Source organism: Schistocerca nitens, chromosome 5 (assembly GCF_023898315.1).
Source record: "Schistocerca nitens isolate TAMUIC-IGC-003100 chromosome 5, iqSchNite1.1, whole genome shotgun sequence".
NCBI lineage: Eukaryota > Metazoa > Arthropoda > Insecta > Orthoptera > Acrididae > Schistocerca > Schistocerca nitens.
In genome coordinates, this window is record NC_064618.1 from 421450455 (window position 1) to 421474293 (window position 23839).

Below are 23839 nucleotides of genomic sequence, written 5' to 3' on the forward strand. Positions count from 1 at the left end.
GTTGCTATCCGCAAACATAGAAGAACATCGATCTTACAATATAAGATAGAGATCATTATAAAACCCTAATGCTGAACAGTAGCATAATAATTGCATATAATCCATGAAATATATAAAAAAAACGTCAATAAAATCAGAGAAGTAACGAAAATAGGCATTTGTACATGCATTCTATACATTACTTGACAGCTGTAAGTGGTCACCTTCCAGAAACTTTGAAATCAAGTTATACATATCATCCCACGCTACGCCACATAACTGCTAGATTGCAAAAGGACAATGATGTTTACCAAATTCGACGCCCACGTGTTATCTACCACGCAACCACAATACCTGCTGCTGATGGCTAAAAGAGGCGGGACTCGTGGTATCCAGTGGTGGGGACAGCACGTAGCTACGCACCGTAGATGAACTGCTTAGTCGAAGAGTAACTCACAACGGAGCTACAGTGCTAGTGGTGTTGATACGAAGCAGAACAAAGGCAACGATAAACAAAGCAAACATTGCATTATATCTACAATAACAGTGACAAAGTTGACATTTCGTCAGAAAGGAACCCACGGAATTTCGCAGAGTGGGAAAGAAGTAGCAGGTGAGATATTGGAGTTTCAGCTAGATGATTCAGCGGAAAGTGTTGTGTCGTATACGCTCCACTGTGCGGACAATGAACATAGGCATTACAATGATGTCGATACTTCCTTAACAAGTGAAAGTACTTCTGAAACAGATGGCAAGTCATATATTTTATTGTCCCTGTCGGATAGGGAGCCACAAATGCCATCCCCAGTGAAAAGTGGTAAAGGAGAATCGTTGTCCAAAGAGCGGGTACTAAACATAATTATGTACATGAAAGATCATCCGCAGTAAAGTAAGAAGACAGTTATGAACAGATTTAGAATAAGTCAGTAGCAATATGATCCTGTATGGCATAAGAAAAACTACGGATATTCAAGGAAGGACAAGGCGCGCTAGTTACAAAAACTGGTATTTGCCCGTTTCAATAATGCTCGATACAATTTAGGCTATAGTACGTGCATGATAGTAAGGTACTACGTTATGCTCATGAAATTTTGCATCCAACATAGATTACAGTGATTTCAAGGGAAGCAGTGGATGACTGCATAACGTTAAACCGTGCTACAGCATTGGAAGACGTAAGGTAACGAAATTTCAAACAAAGCGCTACTTGACAATGCACAGCAGACGGTGGAATCACCACGAAAATATGTAGATGAGATAAAAATAGCTTAACGCATAGTTGACTTTCAGCGCTGAAGAAGAAATGCGTATGAAAGGAACCTTGGAATATAGAGATACGAGGAGAGTTGTATCAAGATCAGATAACATCATCAGTACCTTAATGCATTCGTATACAATTACGCCGACTGTTAATCTGGATGGTAAATTGGCTGGAAAGTTATTTATTGTGCTGCGAGACATTTTAGGTGCGCTTCCCCCTCTGATCCTTTCTCGTGTGCGTCATCTTGCAAGAACAGTAGGGAATATTTACGTCACAGTAACTAAGAATGGGGAAAATATGCGTAAGGTAATTACAAATATATGATATGGAGTTCTACTTTTGGTAAACAGCTGGTCAAAATAGTTTGCTTTTGCTTGAATGCTGGTCAGCGTATAAAAATCGTACTCCTTTAGAGCAAACTATCCCTCCAGAAAAGTGTGTGACCTTGAAAGTCATACCACCTAGAACAACTAGACAATTTCAGCCTCTGGATGTTTGTCTTTTCCGTGCCTACAAAACGTATTATTGCACTATCTAGAGCTACACCTTAAAGAATAGCCGATTTCACGATGAACTCCAAGACCGAATATTTCGCATACGGTTGCATGCCATCACATTTCATCAGTTCTCATCACAGCATTAAATCAGTAAGATTCAATGGTCATTCTGTAAGAGTGGATACCAAGCTGGACGTCCAGCGCGGTTTGTAACTCCCAAGGAGTTCGCCTTTGATCTTGATGTTGCGAACATTTGTGATCACTGTGGCGCACCAGTTTCCATTCGGTGTTCATGGTGCAAGTTAATAGTTTGTTTTGAAAATTTCTTGAATGTCGGCAATGCCCGTTTTGTGAAGTGTAATACATACATCCCATAGAAGGTTGATCTCTGCATCTCTCTGGACACTCATTTTCTATCGTCTTCCTAATGCAGATGGTGAGTCACAAGCGGTTAATATTTTTTCCTGTCACAATTGTTAGCACAACACTTTCAAAGGAGCCTGATACCAAACTTCTGGCATTACCTCTCTGGACGGACAATGCAGTGGCCGACGTCCTTCACTTAACGACCGAGTGCAGCGGCGTTTGCGTAGAGTTGTCAGTGAGACCAGAGAAGCAACACTGCATGAAATAACAGCAGAAATCAATGTGGAACGTACGACGAACATATCTGTTAGGACATTGCGGCGAAATTTGGCATTAATGGGCTACGGCAGCAGACGACTGACCCAAGTGCCTTTGCTAACAACAAGGTATCGCCTACAACTCCTCTCCTGGGCTCGTGGCCATAGCGGTTCGACCTTAGATCTGACCAAGTCCCGACTGCAGTTGGTAAGAGCTGACGGTAGGGTTCGAGTACGGCGCAGACTCCACGAACTCATGGATCCAAGTTGTCAACAAGGCACTGTGCACGCCGGAGGTGGCTCCATAATGGAGTAGGATGTGTTTAATTGGAATGGACTGGGTCCTCTGGCCAATTGAAGCGATCATTGACTGGAAATAGCTATGGTCGGATACTTGGAGACAATTTGCAGCCATTCATGGTCTTCATATTCCCAAAAAACGATGGAATTTTTATCGATGACAATGCGCCTTGTGATTGGTTTGAAGAACATTCTGGACGATTCGACTGGATAATTTGGCCACCCATGTCACCAGACGTGAATCCAATCGAACAATTATGGGACATAATCGAGAGGTCAGTTCGGGCACAAAATCCTGCACCGGTAACATTTTTGCAGTAATTATGGATGGCTATAGAGCTAGTATGCACAATATTTCTGCAGGGGACTTCCAAGGACTTGTTGAGTCCATGCTACGTCCAGTTGCTACATTACGGTGAAAAAGGAGACCGGACATGATATCACGCTTTTGTCACCTCAATATACAGGGTGATTCAAAAAGAATACCACAACTTTAAAAATGTGTATTTAATGAAAGAAACATAATATAACCTTGTTATACATCATTACAAAGAGTATTTAAAAAGGTTTTTTTTCACTCAAAAACAAGTTCAGAGATGTTCAATATGGCCCCCTCCAGACACACGAGCAATATCAACCCGATACTCCAACTCGTTCCACACTCTCTGTAGTATATCAGGCGTAACAGTTTGGATAGCTGCTGTTATTTCTCGTTTCAAATCATCAATGGTGGCTGGGAGAGGTGGCCGAAACACCATATCCTTAACATACCCCCATAAGAAAAAATCGCAGGGGGTAAGATCAGGGCTTCTTGGAGGCCAGTGATGAAGTGCTCTGTCACGGGCTGCCTGGCGGCCGATCCATCGCCTCGGGTAGTTGACGTTCAGGTAGTTACGGACAGATAAGTGCCAATAAATAATTGATTGTGGAATTTGGAGCTCTCTGATAGCCCTGCGAGTCGATTTTCCTGGGCTGCGAACAAATGCTTGCTGGATGCGTGCTACATTTTCATCACTCGTTCTCGGCCGTCCAGAACTTTTCCCTTTGCACAAACACCCATTCTCTGTAAACTGTTTATACCAACGTTTAATAAACCACCTATCAGGAGGTTTAACACCATACTTCGTTCGAAATGCACGCTGAACAACTGTCGTCGATTCATTTCTGCCGTACTCAATAACACAAAAAGCTTTCTGTTGAGCGGTCGCCATCTTAGCATCAACTGACGCTGACGCCTAGTCAACAGCGCCTCAAGCGAACAAATGTACAACTAAATGAAACTTTATAGCTCCCTTAATTCGCCGACAGATAGTGCTTAGCTCTGCCTTTTGTCGTTGCAGAGTTTTAAATTCCTAAAATTGTGGTATTCTTTTTGAATCACCCTGTATATATCTCGAAGTTAGCGTAGAGCTACGTACTCTTAACTGGGGCGGCCTTCACTGACAAAAGCAAATTCAGGTCACCGCAGCACGTCGTATAGGAATAACCTTAACCTATAGCTACACAAGTTTAACTAGGGACACTTCGGAGAGAGAATATTGAACCACGAGAACTAGGTTTCGGCAGCAAAAGTGGGGAGGAAGTGGAGGAGGAGGAGGTGGCAGAATTAGGTGAACCTTATCGCTTAGGTGACGCTGCTGCTCTCCTGTATTTCGCGAAATATTCGCGATCGTCAAACGACCGAACCGTTACTAGTGTGCCCGAATTAGCGTGCCTATCGACAAGAGGCACTCGCGGGTGAGATGGCAATTGCTGGACTTTCAAAGAAGACGTTGGGCCGGAGTGGCGACGATCATGGGTTATGTTAGTTCGTCGACAGTTCACACTAGAGTGCCTACAGCTGTCAAAACAGTTCTGGAGCCAACTTGCTAGGGGGTCAAAGGGCTACGTGGACGAGCGGTTCTAGGCCCTTCGGTATGGAACCGCGACACCGCTTCAGTCGCAGGTTCGAATCCTGTCTCGGGCATGGATGTGTGTTATGTCCTTAGGTTAGTTAGGTTTAAGTATTTCTAAGTTCTAGTGGACTGATGACCTCAGATGTTAAGTCCCGTAGTGCTCGGAGCCATTTGAACCATTTGATGGGTCACCGAACACATCGCTTCCTTTTTGCACCAGAGGATTCCTAACCTGGCGTAGTCTCGGCCGCTGGGACGGCGGGCTTTTCTATGCTCGTGAACGCTTCAAGACTAAGAAGACTCTCCATTTAAATTTGAATCTTTTTAACGGCTACAGCCATATTGAATAATTTGTTAACTCTCTTCAAAATGACGGCAGCCAAAATCTGTGTACAGATTTCGGTTCATCAGTATGTAGGAAGCTGTTACTATAAAGTTCCTTCCATTTCTGTAATTATTGATGTGGTCTCATTCAAGGTTGATTCTTTAGATACATCTAAAAATATTATTTGCTAATTATGGATAGAGCAGCTGTTTGTTCCTCATCAAAAGGTCGCGAATCTGTCACCTTATTTCGTAATCATTAATGACTTCTCGACTCATCCATTGTTTCCGGCCTAGCGCGGCCACCCACGCGCTTGTCACAGCACTTGGCGTTCTTGCGAGGGTCCGTAATACGATGAGCCATAAGTACATGCCCCGTGTTTCCTGCGGACACAGTTCAGCTGTAGTACGGGAAACAGGTGCACCACAGGGTGCGAGTGAATTTGCGCGGTAACTGGAGGCGTACTCCAAACTCGAAATGCGCAGGAGTAAAACAAGGATGACGTATGGGGTACCCCATAAAAGGGTTATACGCCCCCTGCTGTACTTAATATAAATGATTTAGGAGACAACCTGAGCAGCCATGCTATATGAGGCAGTCAAATGAAAACGGGACAGATGGGATAAAAATCGCGTAAATATATGTTATTTTTTAAAAGTAAGCACCATAACTGTAACACATTTATGGGCTTGCCTATGGAACCATGATTGTATCCAGGCGACAACCTCTTCGTTCGCAGAAAATCGACGGCCGCGAATGTCTTTCTTCAGAGCTCGAAAAATATGTAAATCACGTGGAGAGAGGTGGGGACTGTATGGAGGAGGTATAAAGGCTCCCCAACGAAACTTCTGCAGCGTAGTTGAAACAACCTTGCCAACATGTTGGCGAAAATGTGCTTCCGTACGCAGTAGCAAACCTTCTCCCATGTAGACATCGACCATCTTGTCTCGCGTGGTGATAAATGTATTAACAGTTACCACGATTATTTTTGAAATAATAAACGGTTTACTTTCTTCTTTTCAGTGCGTCTCGTTTACATTTGAGTGCCCGTTATAGATTGTTTTCAGAGGATGCTGTGATTTAGCTTCTAGTAAAGTCACCGGCCGCGGTGGCCGTGCGGTTCTGGCGCTGCAGTCCGGAACTGCGGGACTGCTACGGTCGCAGGTTCGAATCCTGCCTCGGGCATGGGTGTGCGTGATGTCCTTAGGTTAGTTAGGTTTAAGTAGTTCTAAGTTCTAGGGGACTTATGACCTAAGATGTTGAGTCCCATAGTGCTCAGAGCCATTTGAACCATTTTTTTCTAGTAAAGTCATCAGAACATCCAAGTTAATTGCGAAATGACATAGACAAGATACCTGCATGCTGTGAAAAGTGACAGTTGCCTCTAAATAAAGTAAAACTGTGTGAAAATCCATATGATTACAAAAAAGTCCGTTAATTTTCGGTTACACGCTCAATGGCACTGATCAAAAGACTGTCAATTCAAGTAAGTACAGTACCTACGAAATACAGTTACGAATAACTCAAACTCTAGTAATGACAAAGATAATGTTGTTGGTAAAGTGAACCAAAGATTGTAATTAATTGGCAGAACACTTAAAAGGAGGAACTGTAGGCCTACACTATGCATGTCCGTCTTCTGCTGGAGTACTGCTGTGCGGTATGAAATCCTTGACGGGGGACATCGACAAACTTGAAAGAAGGGCAACTTTTTTTGTATTATCACAAAATACGGGAGTGTGTGTCACGCACATGAAAGGCAAGCTGGGATGATAATCATTAAAATAAAGACGGTTTTCGTTGCGAGGCGACCTTTCCACAAAACTGGAGTCACTGACTTTCTCTTGTGAATGTAAAGATATTTTATTTGTACCAGCCTCCATAAGGTGATACGATCGTCGTAATAAAACAAGACAAATCAGAGCTTGTATGGAAGGATTTATCTGATCATTTTTCACGCGAATTTCGACAGTCGTACGGTAGAGAAATAATCTGAAGGCGGTCCGATGAACCCTCTGCGAGACACTTACGTGTGAGCTTAAAGGTACTCATCTAGATATACATGTTGTTGTAGATGTTGAAAGGTGGCTACACTGAGTCACAGCGCCAGAGATTGCGCCAAAGAGTTTTATTCCGCCGCCTCCACTGGCAGTGCGTGTTCAGAAGTTGTGGTGGTTAGTGCTTTGCTGAGAGGATGTTGATAGCTGTATTATTTGAGGCCATGTCGTGTGCAGTTGTTTTGATGGGCTAGACAGCAGATCTTGTTCGAATGGAGATGTTGTAGTGATCAGAGTGTATTTTTAGTCAATATATACGAAGGTAAAAAACATTCTTTTATTTTTTTTTTAAATTTCCTAACTAACAATGCCTCTTGGTCACAGGTTCAGTCAACAAAGCATCTGGCTTGTGTTCATGTATTAGACTGTAATTCGGGTTTCTATGTGCAATTATAGTATTTCAGTTTTATTTAATGAATTCAGTGTAAATGGTATTTAAAATATCTTGTCTTATTGAGGAAGAACCGTGCCAGATGTGTACGTTGAATCACACTTCCACACACAGAACAGTTACACTTGTGCTTTATTGTTCGTAGTTTTTGTTTCGTAGCTTTTATAGTTTCTGGGGACTTAATTAATAAATTGTGGTAATGGAAATTTCCTTTCATTCTTTGTTTTTATTCTATGCAGTCAGATTGCGTACTAATACTAGTCAGGGCCAACCGGTTACGAGACTTCGTAGCCGGACATACAGCGATTAAAATTAAAATTATTTGCATTCTATTTAATTAAGCCCCCATGCAATGTACCCGTACATACCGACGGGTGGTAAGATTTTTACGAGAAAACCGATATTAACTGTGAAATTCTGGCGGTATGTGGAGCAAATGCAATGTAGCGTCCTCGACCCAACTCGTACCGACGTGGGTACTCCTCATGGAGTAGGTAGTCCATCGGCATCGACATCATTTGACAGTGTCCAGAGAATCGAGGAATCCAATCGCAACAACCGCAGAGTATTTTTTTTTTAAATATATGGGACTAAACATCTATGGTCATCAGTCCCCGAGAACTTAGAACTACTTAAACCTAACTAACCTAAGGACAGCACACAACACCCAGCCATCACGAGGCAGAGAAAATCCCTGACCCCGCCGGGAATCGAACCCGGGAACCCGAGCGTGGGAAGCGAGAACGCTACCGCACGACCACGAGATGCGGGCCGCAGAGTAACTATTGCGGACATTTCGCTCTGCAGAAGCGCACCTCAGCAGGATGGCGGTCACTGCATCGTCCGATATCGTCTGCAGTTATCAGAAATTACGCCCACGCTGTGTTCTGCTATCACTGTCACCTGCACAGAAAAGCACAAATATTGCGGCGTCTCTGGACTGCTTCGACCGTTACTCCGAGGAAGTCAACGATTCTCTAAGCTGCATCATTACGGACGATGAGAGATGGGTCCATCATTTCAGATTCGCAACAAAGGCAGCATCTGTGTGAGGGAGACACGTCCCCTCGCCTCCGTTGAAGAAATGTAAGGTTATGCCATCAGCGGGGGAAGGTCAAGGTCACCGTTTCCTTCGACTGTGAAGGAGTTTTCCACACAGAGTTTACGGCAAAGGGCACAACCACCCATGTCGATTCGAACTGTGCAAAAATGACAACGCTGGGTAGCGACATAAGTAATTAGACGCGTTGTAAATTAAGCAAAGACGTTGTTCTCCTGGACCCGTCACGGCGGGCGTGACACTTGCTTTTCTTCAAGTTTTTCGAAGAGAAGTTTAGAAACGTACACCATGCAGTCCAGATCTTGCGCCATGATATATCCATATTTTTGGCAAGCTCAAAAAATGTCTAGGGGAAAGAGATTTACCAAAGATGAGGACGTTTAGTCGGCGATTCTCTAACGGCTCCGCGACCGAGGAGCGGATACTTGTCATCGATGAACTGGAAGAATCGTTGAACGTTCCGACCATTGCTTACGGAGAGGTCGTGACTATTTTGAAAAAAAGAAGACAATAAGTCATTTATGTGCGTCAATTTGAGCTATAGTGCACCATTCAGTGAATGTTACTTGATTTGCGAAAGTAATTTGTGACTTGCTTTTTGAAGTACACTCGTTGCAAGGTACGAGGGGTACCCACAAAATGCGGAATTGTTTTTTGAAAGCCATATAGTTCCAAATTGTTTACAAAACAACCTTATATCTTTCAAAATACTCTCCGTTGCAGCTAATACATTTGTCCCACCGGTGATTCCGTTGTTCGAAACATTTTTTGTAATCATCTTTAGAAACGGCTGACAGCTCTTCCCTCGTTTTATTCTTGACTTCTTCAATGTTGTCAAATCGCTGTACTTTCATGCCCCTTTTCATGAGTGGAAATGTGAAAAAGTCGCCCTGAGTCAGGTCAGACGAGTAAGGTGCAGGTGCGTTGTCGTGATGTAACAACCCGTGTATCATGTATCGGGCCGGCCGCAGTGGCCGAGCGGTTCTAGGCGCTTCAGTCCGGAACCGCGCTACTGCTACGGTCGCAGGTTCGAATCCTGCCTCGAGCATGGATGTGTGTGAAGTCCTTAGGTTAGTTAGATTTAATTAGTTCTAAGTATAGGGGACTGGTGACCTCAGATGTTAATTACCGTAGTGGTTAGAGCCATTTTTGTCACATATAGGGTGTTTTTTTAGGAACACTGTTGCCCAGTCTCCGGCAGTTGATCAATTGTCCCTCGACGGTCTCTGAGTACAAGCTCTCGAAGTTTAAGATTTTCGTAGATTCTGGCAGCTGACGGACGCGCAGAACGCTATTTTTCATCAGTCGACATGTCGCCATTTTTAAATCGAGCAAACCCAGTCGTACAGTTAAGTTTTTCCCATAACGTCATCTCGGTAAGCTGTTTCCAACATTAAAAACGTTTCAGAAGCATTTTTACCGAGTAGAAAACAAAATTTCACAGCTGGGCGTTGTTCACTTAAACTTGCCATCGTAAAAAACGAAACAAGAACAAAACAGCGCAAGCAAAAACTACCACTGCACATGAATAGAACAATACAGATCGCCCACACAGGCGGCACTGAACTGGCAATGAGTTTCTCTATACACGCCTCGCGGCACAATGCGTACCACACAAGCTCCACCTACGGCAATGTTATTCCGGTTTCTCTTGGGTATCCCTCGTACAGCAGACACAAGTACCATTGACACTTCTTTATAGTAAACCTAACAGCTAGACGGAGAACAGACAGTTTTGTTCTAGATACAGCACCGACGCCTTTAGTTTACAATCACGTCAGGTAATACTACTTTGAGTACAACTACGTGCACAGGGTCAGTAATACCTTGAAACCGTCAGACAAACCGAAGCTGTATGATTTCTGATGGAATGCATTAAAATAAAAATCAAATCGAGAAGAAGTGGGCATTGTTAAGGTGGAATACCAACTGCAGAAATGTCGAGAATGCAAAGCTGCCGTTATCCTTAAGGTCACAGTGGTACCTCATTGTAAATTAGGTAATCCTGACAAACGAGAAACTGAACAAATTTATTCTCCTCCCCAGATCATCATGCGAAATTCGCAGCCAGACGGATACTTTCTTCAAAGGTTTGCGTGTGGAAACGCCACCACAATATTTCCATATGTGCGCGGTAAACAAGAGGGTGTCCGGGAATTACGGACGAATATTAAAGTGCTATAGAACATATAAAATTTATTGAAAATGTAATTTTATGTTTTACAAACACATTACGTAACTTCTCCCAGCTATGTATGAAACATTATATCCACCATATGATGCTGCGCGGCTACGTGCAATGTGTTTACTGAAGTGGTCGACGACGCGTTCACAAACTTCTGGCTTCCAGATTGCCACGCAAAGAGATAATTTTCTGAGGAAACTTTTCATTCAGCAGAGTAGTCGATTCACGAGATGTGTGACATGTCGCACCATCTTCTTGAAAGCAAAAATCATCAATAAGAGGGAAAAGCCAATAAGAGAGTGTGGTTCAGTAGCGGTAGCCGTTCACAGTGACAGCAGCTCCTTCGTCATTTTCCAAACAGTACAGGCCGATCTCTACTCCCGCCTTGAATCCACACCACACTTTCCTGCGTTGTGGATGCGTCTCATCTTCCATAGTCACCTGCGGAGTTTCGTTAACTCAAATTCTGCATTCTGCTTATTGCACTACCCACTGAAGTGGAAGTGCGCCTCATCTGAGAAAATTATTCTCTATATGATGTTCTTGTTCTCCGGTTGTCGAGGCAAGACCCACTGAGAGAATCGATGTCTCTTTCCATAATCTGCATGCTCCAACTCTTGTGTAAGTTGAATCTTATAGGCATCATTATCAGATCTTTTGGAAGGATTTCATGCAGTGAACTTGGTGATAAATTCAACTGTCGATGAACCGATTTCTGGGGCTTACGGTCACATTGTCACGCATGGCAGCCTTGTTTCAAAAAAATGGTTCAAATGGCTCTGAGCACTATGGGACTCAACTGCTGAAGTCATAAGTCCCCTAGAACTACTTAAACCTAACTAACCTAAGGACATCGCACACATCCATGCCCGAGGCAGGATTCGAACCTGCGACCGTAGCAGTCGCGCAGCCTTGTTTCCTTGTGTTGGAACAGAATGCGGTCGTCCTGCTTTCTTAACATATGAAACAGAACCCGTGGTCTCAAACTTCCCGATCAACTTGCAAATTGATGATTTGGTTGGAGCAGTCAGAGTGTCACACGCAATTCACGAACGGCTACAGTGGGATTTTCACTGTTTTTGTAATAACTTTTTATCACTTGGATACGTTAACAATTTGTCATTTGCTCTTTGACGAAAATAGACATCAAACTTATTCTGCAGTATCGTGGTGCCATTTTTCAACAGGATAATGCTCGTCCCCACATATCACGAGTCTGTAAGTACTGTCTCCGTGATGTCGAGGTACTCCGGTGGACAGCGAGATCCCCATTCCTGTTCTCCTTAAGAAAAACATGCGTGGAACCTAGGCCGTCAGCTCCGTCCCATTGACAGTATCTAGGATATCAAGGACCAGCCGTAACAACTGTGATGCCTCAGGCGAGGATTTAATGGCTTTAACACACCCTTACCAACCGAATCCAGGTCAGTGGTGTTAAAACGTCATACCAGTAAGGGGCACATACTGCCAAGTTCTTTGTCAATTTGACTCGCTTCTGTAATCACTGCATTAACATCACACACCTTCTCAACAGATGAAGATTGATTTTGTTTCCCCCTCAACTTCTGGGTGGTTCACTTTTTCCATCAGCCAACTTGTTTAAAAGAATATAATGACTGCATCGAGGCGAAGATCACTTTGATACCACTCAGGTTGCGGACGTCGCGTCCGTAGGCATCGCATGTTAACGATTTAAACGTCTCCAGTCACCCAAGGTATTTCCAACCGAACAGGTGACGAATTCGTCCGCCAGGCACTACTGGCTGTCTCCATCTACAAACTGTTGGTTCTCAACGAATCCATAATCCTCTCCAGCCGATTATGTGTCATCGAGAAGCAGCAGTTGCTATCCATCTGGACTCATTTTCTTAACGAAAACTTCTTTTGTGTTGCTGAAAGCGGTGTCCTTTACATTATGAGTAATCTTTATAATAAGTAGTGCTTCCCTAAAAACTAAGAAGAATAAAAACGTGTGTGGTGCGAATAGGCTATCCCAAGCAACACTCACGGCCCGCTTCACAGGTTCACACCTTTCAGTAGCTATCTCATGCGGGGGTGATCGTAATTGTAGGAAACGATATGGATTCTGGAAACAATGAAGGCAAGAATCCCCGCCAGATACTTCCGTCCACGAGATCCAGAAAGCAGGAGATACGGGCCCCCGGATTGATAACCGTGTTCCTCGACTCCCGTAAGGCGTTCTATATAGTTCTTCACTGTCGCTTATTGAGCGAAATACAACAGCACGGAATATCAGTGCAGCTTTGTGAATCTATTCAACAGTACCTAGTAAATTAGAAACTCTGGCGTATAACTAATTTCTGGCATAACCCAAGGAATGTGGAAAACCATTACTGTTCATATTATACATAAACAGAATTTGTATCCGTTATGGATGTGGAACACTGCAACTGTGTTGAATAAAGATTTTCAGAAACGGCTCCAACTAGTCGTCTTTTGCGATGTTAGACTTTCTATTTTCCTGTTACTCGCAACAGTTAGTCTTTCTTGTTTCTCCTTTCCCTCTGTTGTCAAAGGCACACAATGAATCTTACAATGCTATGAAGGATTAATAAGAACTATACCATCCGATGGTAATTTGATAGATTACTTTAAAACGGCAATGGGAATACAACAATTGTACCGTCACAGAAAACGATTAGTTACGGTCGTATCTCAAACCTTTTATGTATAAATGACAGAGTATAACGTCGGTAGCCCCATAACGCTGTTGGCGGAAATGCAGAATGAAATGCAGAACGAAATGCAGAACGAAATGCAGAAAGCCTCTCGGACGATCGACGCTTGGTGCCGTGACTACCATCTGATCCACAATATCAACCAATTCAACATGTTGCGAATAAATAAGCGGAAAGGACCATAATTTTTAGATTACAGGACGGCCGTTTTATCACCAGAAGGAGTCACATCCACTAAATGTCGGCGAGTACGGCTATGGAGCAATATGGAATTATTTAGTGTTACGACCACAAGAATCTTGTCGTACGTTATGCATATGCAAAACGTAGATTCATGGGAAGAAACTTCCGGAAGAGTAGCCAACCCAAGAAGGAGGTAGCACGAAAAAGCCTCGTATTACCTGTTAGTCCGAGGCCATTACCACATGGGATTAGGAGAGAAAGCAGTAAATATCCAAGGATCAGCTGCACGTTTCATCACAGGGGAGTTTATTAGTCGTGAAAGCGTTATGGAGATGCTCATCAAGCCCAGTGACGTTAAGCATCGCTGCGTGGTTTATGTTACATTTTCTGATATAGTCTTCCAGACGTGACAACCAGGACCTACTATATCTGGAAAAAAATATCCTTCAGGTACAACCCAGTTCACACACAAACTTACTAACGATCGTTCTTCCCACTGACCATTGTCGACCGGAACACGAAACTGAATAATGACAGTGGTAGGGTATTCCTTCGCCACACGCCATAATGTGGTTTGTGAAATATACACTCCTGGAAATTGAAATAAGAACACCGTGAATTCATTGTCCCAGGAAGGGGAAACTTTATTGACACATTCCTGGGCTCAGATACATCACATGATCACACTGACAGATCCACAGGCACATAGACACAGGCAACAGAGCATGCACAATGTCGGCACTAGTACAGTGTATATCCACCTTTCGCAGCAATGCAGGCTGCTATTCTCTCATGGAGACGATCGTAGAGATGCTGGATGTAGTCCTGTGGAACGGCTTGCCATGCCATTTCCACCTGGCGCCTCAGTTGGACCAGCGTTCGTGCTGGACGTGCAGACCGCGTGAGACGACGCTTCATCCAGTCCCAAACATGCTCAATGGGGGACAGATCCAGAGATCTTGCTGGCCAGGGTAGTTGACTTACACCTTCTAGAGCACGTTGGGTGGCACGGGATACATGCGGACGTGCATTGTCCTGTTGGAACAGCAAGTTCCCTTGCCGGTCTAGGAATGGTAGAACGATGGGTTCGATGACGGTTTGGATGTACCGTGCACTATTCAGTGTCCCCTCGACGATCACCAGTGGTGTACGGCCAGTGTAGGAGATCGCTCCCCACACCATGATGCCGGGTGTTGGCCCTGTGTGCCTCGGTCGTATGCAGTCCTGATTGTGGCGCTCACCTGCACGGCGCCAAACACGCATACGACCATCATTGGCACCAAGGCAGAAGCGACTCTCATCGCTGAAGACGACACGTCTCCATTCGTCCCTCCATTCACGCCTGTCGCGACACCACTGGAGGCGGGCTGCACGATGTTGGGGCGTGAGCGGAAGACGGCCTAACGGTGTGTGGGACCGTAGCCCAGCTTCATGGAGACGGTTGCGAATGGTCCTCGCCGATACCCCAGGAGCAACAGTGTCCCTAATTTGCTGGGAAGTGGCGGTGCGGTCCCCTACGGCACTGCGTAGGATCCTACGGTCTTGGCGTGCATCCGTGCGTCGCTGCGGTCCGGTCCCAGGTCGACGGGCACGTGCACCTTCCGCCGACCACTGGCGACAACATCGATGTACTGTGGAGACCTCACGCCCCACGTGTTGAGCAATTCGGCGGTACGTCCACCCGGCCTCCCGCATGCCCACTATACCCCCTCGCTTAAAGTCCGTCAACTGCACATACGGTTCACGTCCACGCTGTCGCGGCATGCTACCAGTGTTAAAGACTGCGATGGAGCTCCGTATGCCACGGCAAACTGGCTGACACTGACGGCGGCGGTGCACAAATGCTGCGCAGCTAGCGCCATTCGATGGCCAACACCGCGGTTCCTGGTGTGTCCGCTGTGCCGTGCGTGTGATCATTGCTTGTACAGCCCTGTCGCAGTGTCCGGAGCAAGTATGGTGGGTCTGACACACCGGTGTCAATGTGTTCTTTTTTCCATTTCCAGGAGTGTAGATGTATGTATCTGAGAAGAGTAAGACAGACACTGTGGACTGTGTGGGTTAATCCGGATTACACAATGTTCTGTGCGATAATTTACGAGTTCTTTTTTTGTTTACACAAGTGTGCCACCACGACAGTATGTCGTTTTAAACCGTGGACGAATATGGATCGTTGTCCTCTCCCGTGTTTGCAACGACAGTGGTTGCAAGTGTAAGAATATAGGAGTATGTGCTTCAAATGGCAAACACCGAAAATTAGCTGATCGTAATATAAATGACATTGATTGTATAACTGCTAACATGGAAACTACATTTATCATTTGTTAAGAACGAAAATAATGCCACTCTAAGTGGAAAAATAGAAAACAAATTGTTGGGCTATTCATTCCTAAAAAATTAAAATAGCAACGACATAGAGAACCGATTAAAAATAATTAAAAAACAAAGTAAAGAGTTGTCGCCATGGCAGTAGGGGGAGGATGTAGGGTCCAGGATGAATCACAGCCAGTATGTGATGAGAGGCACCTGCACCCAAAACAACGTGAACTAACCCCGAAAATACACAAAATACACTGAAGCGCCGAAGAAACTGGTATAGGGGTGCGTATTCAAATACAGAGAAATATCAACAGGCAGAATACTGCGCTGCGGCCGGCAACGCCTGTATAAGACAACAAGTGTCTGGCGCAGTTGTCAGATCGGTTGGCGCAGTTGTTACAGCCGTTACTGCTGCTACAATGGCAGGTTATCAAAATTTAATCGAGTTTGAACGTGGTGTTATAGTCCGTGCACGAGCGATGGGGCACAGCATCACCGAGGTAGCGAAGAAGTGTGAATTTTCCCGTTAGACAGTTTCACGAGTGTATCGTGAATATTAGGAATCTGGTAAAACATCAAATCTCCGACATCGCTGCGGCCGAAAAGAGATCCTGCAAGAATGAGACCAACGAGGACTGAAGACAATCGTTCAACGTGGCAGAAGTGCAACCCTTCCGCAAATAGTGGCAGATTTCAGTGCTGGGCCATCATCAAGTTCAAAATGGCTCTGAGCACTATGGGACTTAACATCTATGGTCATCAGTCCCATCATCAAGTGTCGGCGTGAGAACCATTCAACGAAACATCATAGGTATGGGCTTTCGGAGCCTAGGGCCCACTCGTGTACCCTTGATGACAGTACGACACAAAGCTTTACGCCTCGCTTGGGCCCGTCACTGCCGACATTGCACAGTTGACGACTGGAAACATGTTGCCTGGTCGAACGAATCTCGTTTGAAATTGTATCGAGTGGATGGATGTGTGCGGATATGGAGACAACGTCATGAATCCGTGGACCCTGCATGTCAGCAGGGGACTCTTCAAGGTTGTGGAGGCTCTGTAATTGTGTGGTGTTTGTGCAATTGTAGTGATACGCGATCCCTGGTACGTCTAGATTCTGACGGGTGACACGTACACAAGCATTCTGCCTGATCATCTGCATCCATTCATGTCCATTGTGCATTCCGACGGTCTTGAGTAATTCCAGGAGGACATTGTGACACTCCACACGTCCGGAATTGCTACAGAGTGACTACAGGAACACTCTTTTGACTTTAAACACTTCCGCTAGCCACCAGACTCCCCAGACACGAACATTGTTGAGCATGTCTGGGATGCCTTCCAACATGCTGTTCAGAATAGATCTTCAACACGTCGCACTCTTACGGATTGATGGACAGCCTTGCGGGGTTCATGGTGTCAGGTCCCTCCAGCACTACTTCAGACAAAAGTCCAGTCCATGGCACGTCGTGTCGCGGCATTTCTGCGTGTTAGCGTGCGATTTACACGATATTAGGGAGGTGTACCAGCTTCTTTGGCTCTTCAGTTTAGTTTCAGCCCTTAGAACTGGGGATAAAAACCACTCTGTCAGAGTAAACCGAGAGCCAGTTCAACTGTCCGTACATCAGATGTTCAAATGTGTATGAAATCTTATGGGACTTAACTGCTAAGGTCATTAGTCCCTAAGCTTACACACTACTTAACCTAAATTACCCTAAGGACAAACACACACACCCATGCCCGAGGGAGGACTCGAACCTCCGCCGGGACCAGCCGCACAATCCATGACTGCAGCGCCTTAGACCGCTCGGCAAATCCCGCGCGGCTGTCCGTACATCGGCCGCCAACAACAGAGCCAAAGGATCTGAAATGCCATGCCTGACGTCGAGAGCGAGGAGGAGGGGGCATTTCATCAGAATTTGGGGTACTCTCCGCAAGGCAATGCAACCTCAATGCAGGGAAGTTTAATTATATCATCTAAAATTATGAGTTTACATGGTATGACCGATGCAGAGGCGACATAAAATGGTGGATTACTTCCTGGAAGAATAGAAAGAGGAAGGCCATAGAGCCGCAGTCTCCTTGATAAAACTGAGGTTATTAAAGGTGTAACAGCACACCGGATGATGTCCCATCTGCAAAGGGCAGTAACCACTTCTGAAGAGAAACAGTCGGCCAGTTTATTCACCGAGATATCAATATGACTTGGGACCAAGAAAAAGGAAGCTGAAAAGATAATATGATGAAGGTCAGAGAGGAGACCATAAGTAGCAGACATCACTGCCTAATATGAGTACCATCACTCAACAGCTAGACACGGTTTATTTAATGATTACAAAATAAAACGCAATTGAGCGAGTTCTGTTTAATAAAATGTGGGACTCTGTTAATTGTTACCACCTCTATCATAAAAACACCAAATTTTCTCTACACCGAAGTTTCTTGATGGAGACTGAAATAAATCGATCCTAATTCGTGATCTGGGTACTAATCAAGGAAGAATGCATCCATATTAACGGTGAGCTTATTCTAAGAAAGTATGCAGAGGACCCAACACAAGATCTTGACGTGCAATCCAGCTAGAAATCTGACCTCAGCTCGAACGTGAAAGATTCAACACTCCCAGTATGAAGAAGCGTTCGATATGTCAGATGGTAGGATATTGTCGTATGGTGATAGCATAAGTGAGCAAGAGCTGTTTCTGCCTTAACTGAAGAGGTATTCGTAAGATCCCCGGCTTCAGTAAGAAGATTCTCTATAGACAGTCTGTAACAGGCCAGTGGATAATCTTACTCCATGGTGATGTACTGAGTCTAACAATTTCAAGGCCAAGGTGTCACTGAGTCATAAATCTGGCGACCATAGTCCATTTGAGACAAGAACATGGTTCGGTAAGCACGGAGTAGAGTATCACAATCCGTACCCTAATATCGGTCACTCAGGAATCTGAGAGTGGGTTTAATTTGACGAATATGAGGCACCCATGACAGCTTCTTATGAAAGAGGAGACCGAAAACTCGTCACTATGCGATAACGTGGTTTGGTACCCAAGCGGAGTTCTGAGATGGATTGAACCGTGGTACGAGAGACAACAGCATTAGACGTGTTTTAACGAAATAAATTTGAAAGTCATAAGTATGGTACCAAACGGAAGCCATTCATATGACTACATCATCATAGGCTACAGATTGGGAACGAGACCAAATGCACGGAAGTCACTAGCCCATTTATGGAGATAAGGAAGAGTGGAACATTGTCCACGAAGCTCTAAGGGATACCGTTCTATTGGAACAATGGAGGGCTGAGCGGCATACCAAATCTACCCTGAAACGATCGGAAGGATACAAACTGACGAATAAAAATCAGTAGGGTGTGTCGAAGGCATGGAGGGTAAGTAAAATGAGATGGTGCCAGACGGTGTAACATGCTTTAAGACGATCAAATCAGATTACATTGAGGTGTTGACGTTTAGAAAAAGCCTGTCGGATTGCTGCTTCGTACCTAATCAGGTGGTCGATTGAGGACTCTCCCGGAAGCCACACCTGGTAGGGGGACAAAAAACCCCATGAGACGAGAAACGAGCGTAATCATCAGGCTTCCGTACTTTCAAGCAGATTTCAGAGTACATCGGTGGGGTTAACCAGTCGGTAGCTGTCGATTGATGTTTTGTTTTTGATTGGTTTAAGGGCTGGGATGATAACATTATCTCTCCGTTGTGAATGGAAAACACCATCTACGGAAAAAGACACTGATTAGATGGAGTCTGTGAGTCACATTTGTATATTGGATTATCTGATTGTGAATGGAATCAAAGCTGTATCACGAGGGAAGTCAATAGGCTCAAGCAGTCTTCAGTTAGTGAAAGGCTCATTACACAATTCAGAATAATGGGGAGTAAGGGATATGGTTATGTCTTCAACTTCCCTCGTGTATTCGAAAGATGGCTGGGTAAGAAGAAGGCGCGGTACCTGACGCTAAGTTAGCCGCAGTGTATTCAGCAGAAACCAACGCATGGATAGAAATACCATGAAGAAGGAGGAGATCCAGAACAATTGATCGTTGGCGGCGCAGTAGACTACATAACTTGTCACACACCTCGGATGAAGAGGTATAGTCTCCCAAGGAGGCGAAGTAGCGCTCCCAGCATTCCCAATGGTTCAAATGGCTCTGAGCACTATGGGACTCAACTTCTGAGGTCATTAGTCCCCTAGAACTTAGAACTAATTAAACCTAACTAACCTAAGGACATCACACACATCCATGCCCGAGGCAGGATTCGAACCTGCGATCGTAGCGGTCTCGCGGTTCCAGACTGCAGCGCCTAGAACCGCACGGCCACTTCGGCCGGCCCCAGCATTCCATCTAATTGCATTTAACGTAGTGAGCCTTTGCGCAGAGCCCTTTAAAGGTGATGATTGTAGGCTGTAAAGGATGTCGTTTTAGGCGTTTCAGGGTCGTTTATCAGTGCTGAATGACTGTTCAAATATCTATGGTCCACTAAGGTACTGGCGCCCGATGGAGGGAGCACACAGAAAGAGGATAGCAGTTCCAACAGCGTGGGTGACCGAGTTGGAGACGTTGCCTCTGACTGGAAAGTATAACTATCACAAAGATCGTCCTATAGCGATCACTGTAGCTGATCTACGAATTGGGGTAAGGCAATGTAAAATTAATAGCCAAAAAAGTTCCATGGACGGTATTAAAACGGGTATTGGTTATTGGTACAGTCTTTGACATGACAGATCAAGACAATACAGTGACTCCCCCACAGAGGTGGTGTGCATTGAAATCCCAGGTGGGGGCCCGGGGGGGGGGGGGGAGGGGGAGCAGAGACATCAGATTAAGATGACCATCGCAAGAAGCGTAAGTGTCCCGCCGTGTGATGATAAATTTCGATAAAAGTAATTGTTCGGGTGATTCGCAATTGTACTGCTGTTGCTTCCGATGTGGTATGGAGGGGAACCCACTCACTGACGAGAACCAAAGTACAGAACCTTCCTGATACTCTTTCAGGGCCAGAATCCTTCCGGAAGAAGAGTCTGTAACCTCAAGAGACTGGAGAATCATCTTAAGTGAAATGCATTTCTAGGAGTGCAACACAGATCAGACAACAGCAAAACGTGAAGTGTTGTTCTTCTGGCAAGTGACAGTAACATCCATTGTAGTTCCATTGAATTATCACTTTAAGAAACCAAGGGCACAAATCACGTCATAGGATCATTGCCTTCGATGGGGGTGGATCGACATCAAGAAACATTGGTTCCGATTCCCATGGGGTGGTGGGGAAATGGCGTCTTCGGGCTCATTGGAATAACCTTCTCCTTAAGTTTCTTCTTTTTGTCCTTAATTGGTTTAGAGGCCTTATCCACTACGGGGTTAGGATCCATAGGGGATCAGGCAGGCCTGGGACCCACAGTCTGTGGATCCGTCTGCCACTGGATAGTCTCAGGTTGCTGCTTTGTAGAATTCTGGAGAGAGAGCTTAGTAAAGGGAGTTCTTTGACTGGTAGATGAGGGTGGAGAATTCTGTTTCTCCAGCCAGGTGCAGCGGGCTCAGGTACCTGAAGACGTTTCTGCAGGAACTGCAAGAGGGGAGGAACTGCCTCCTCCGTGGGTTAATTTACTTGGTATTTTAAACATAGCTGCACAACAGCAACGGTTCCACGTATTAAAATTATTAGCAGCCGACCACTTGCAATGGATAAAGAATTCTTTACCTAGGTTTCAACAAATTTAAATTTGTCTTCTTCAGAAGGTGGAAATTTTACATTAGTATGGACTGATGTATCATCGCCGTTTTTTCACAAATGTCGGCATAAATCCATTTGTCAAAATTAAAATATAGCCCTAGAAATAGGGTTTGTCACGTAAATATAAATTAGTGCATGGATGTTGCAGAGCTCACAACCGACTTGCATTGGTTGTTGTTGTTGTTGTGGTCTTCAGTCCTGAGACTGGTTTGATGCAGCTCTCCATGCTACTCTATCCAGTGCAAGCTTCTTCATCTCCCAGTACCTACTGCAACCTACATCCTTCTGAATCTGCTTAGTGTATGCATCTCTTGGTCTCCCCCTACGATTTTTACCCTGCACGCTGCCCTCCAATACTAAATTGGTGATCCCTTGATGCCTCAGAACATGTCCTACCAATCGATCCCTTCTTCTGGTCAAGTTGTGCCACAAACTCCTCTTCACCCCAATCCTGTTCAGTACCTCCTCATTAGTTATGTGATCTACCCATCTAATCTTCAGCATTCTTCTGTAGCACCACATTTCGAAAGCATCTATTCTCTTCTTGTCCAAACTATTTATCATCCATGTTTCACTTCCATACATGGCTACACTCCATACAAATACGTTCAGAAAAGACTTCCTGACACTTAAATCTATACTCGATGTTAACAAATTTCTCTTCTTCAGAAACGCTTTCCTTGCCATTGCCAGTCTACATTTTATATCCTCTCTACTTCGACCATCATCAGTTATTTTGGTCCCCAAATAGCAAAACTCCTTTACTACTTTATGTGTCTCATTTCCTAATCTAATACCCTCAACATCACCCGACTTAATTCGACTACATTCCATTATCCTCGTTTTGCATTTGTTGATGTTCACCTTATATCCTCCATTCAAGACACCATCCATTCCGTTCAACTTCTCTTCCAAGTCTTTTGCTGTCTCTGACAGAATTACAATGTCATCGGCGAACCTCAAAGTTTTTATTTCTTCTCCATGGATTTTAATACCTACTCCGAATTTTTCTTTTGTTTCCTTTACTGCTTGCTCAATATACAGATTGAATAACATCGGGGAGAGGCTACAACCCTGTCTTACTCCCTTCCCAACCACTGCTTCCCTTTCATGTCCCTCGACTCTTATAACTGCCATCTGGTTTCTGTACAAATTGTAAATAGCCTTTCGCTCCCTGTATTTTACCCCTGCCACCTTTAGAACTTCAAAGAGAGTATTCCAGTCAACATTTTCAAAAGCTTTCTCTAAGTCTACAAATGCTAGAAACGTAGGTTTGCCTTTCCTTAATCTTTCTTCTAAGATAAGTCGTAAGGTCAGTATTGCCTCACGTGTTCCAATATTTCTACGGAATCCAAACTGATCTTCCCCGAGGTCGGCTTCTACTAGTTTTTCCATTCGTCTGTAAAGAATTCGTGTTAGTATTTTGCAGCTGTGGCTTATTAAACTGATTGTTCGGTAATTATCACATCTGTCAACACCTGCTTTCTTTGGGATTGGAATTATTATATTCTTCTTGAAGTCTGAGGGTATTTCGCCTGTTTCATACATCTTGCTCACCAGATGATAGAGTTTTGTCAGGACTGGCTCTCCCAAGGCCGTCAGTAGTTCCAATGGAATGTTGTCTACTCCGGGGGCCTTGTTTCGACTCAGATCTTTCAGTGCTCTGACAAACTCTTCACGCAGTATCGTATCTCCCATTTCATCTTCATCTACATCCTCTTCCATTTTCATAATGTTGTCCTCAAGTACATCGCCCTTGTATAGACCCTCTATATACTCCTTCCACCTTTCTGCTTTCCCTTCCTTGCTTAGAACTGGGTTTCCATCTGAGCTCTTGATATTCATACAAGTCGTTCTCTTATCTCCAAAGGTCTCTTTAATTTTCTTGTAGGCAGTATCTATCTTACCCCTAGTGAGATTAGCCTCTACATCCTTACATTTGTCCTCTAGCCATCCCTGCTTAGCCATTTTGCACTTCCTATCGATCTCATTTTTGAGACGTTTGTATTCCTTTTTGCCTGCTTCATTTACTGCATTTTTATATTTTCTCCTTTCATCAATTGAATTCAATATTTCTTCTGTTACCCATGGATTTCTACTAGCCCTAGTCTTTTTACCTACTTGATCCTCTGCTGCCTTCGCTACTTCATCCCTCAAAGCTACCCATTCTTCTTCTACTGTATTTCTTTCCCCCATTCCTGTCAGTTGTTCCCTTATGCTCTCCCTGAAACTCTGTACAACATCTGGTTCTTTCAGTTTATCCAGGTCCCATCTCCTTAAATTCCCACCTTTTTGCAGTTTCTTCAGTTTTAATCTACA

General features: G+C 44.5%; 1 protein-coding gene across 1 annotated transcript in view; it reads right to left on the minus strand.

Moving 5' to 3' along the window:
* Positions 1–23839, minus strand: part of LOC126260503 (heat shock factor 2-binding protein-like) — a 168060-nt gene that overhangs the window by 16747 nt on the left and 127474 nt on the right. Inside the window, exon 4 of the mRNA XM_049957833.1 lies at positions 6514–6522. Coding sequence (XP_049813790.1) covers positions 6514–6522 — 9 coding nt within the window. The remainder of the gene's footprint in view (positions 1–6513; positions 6523–23839) is intronic.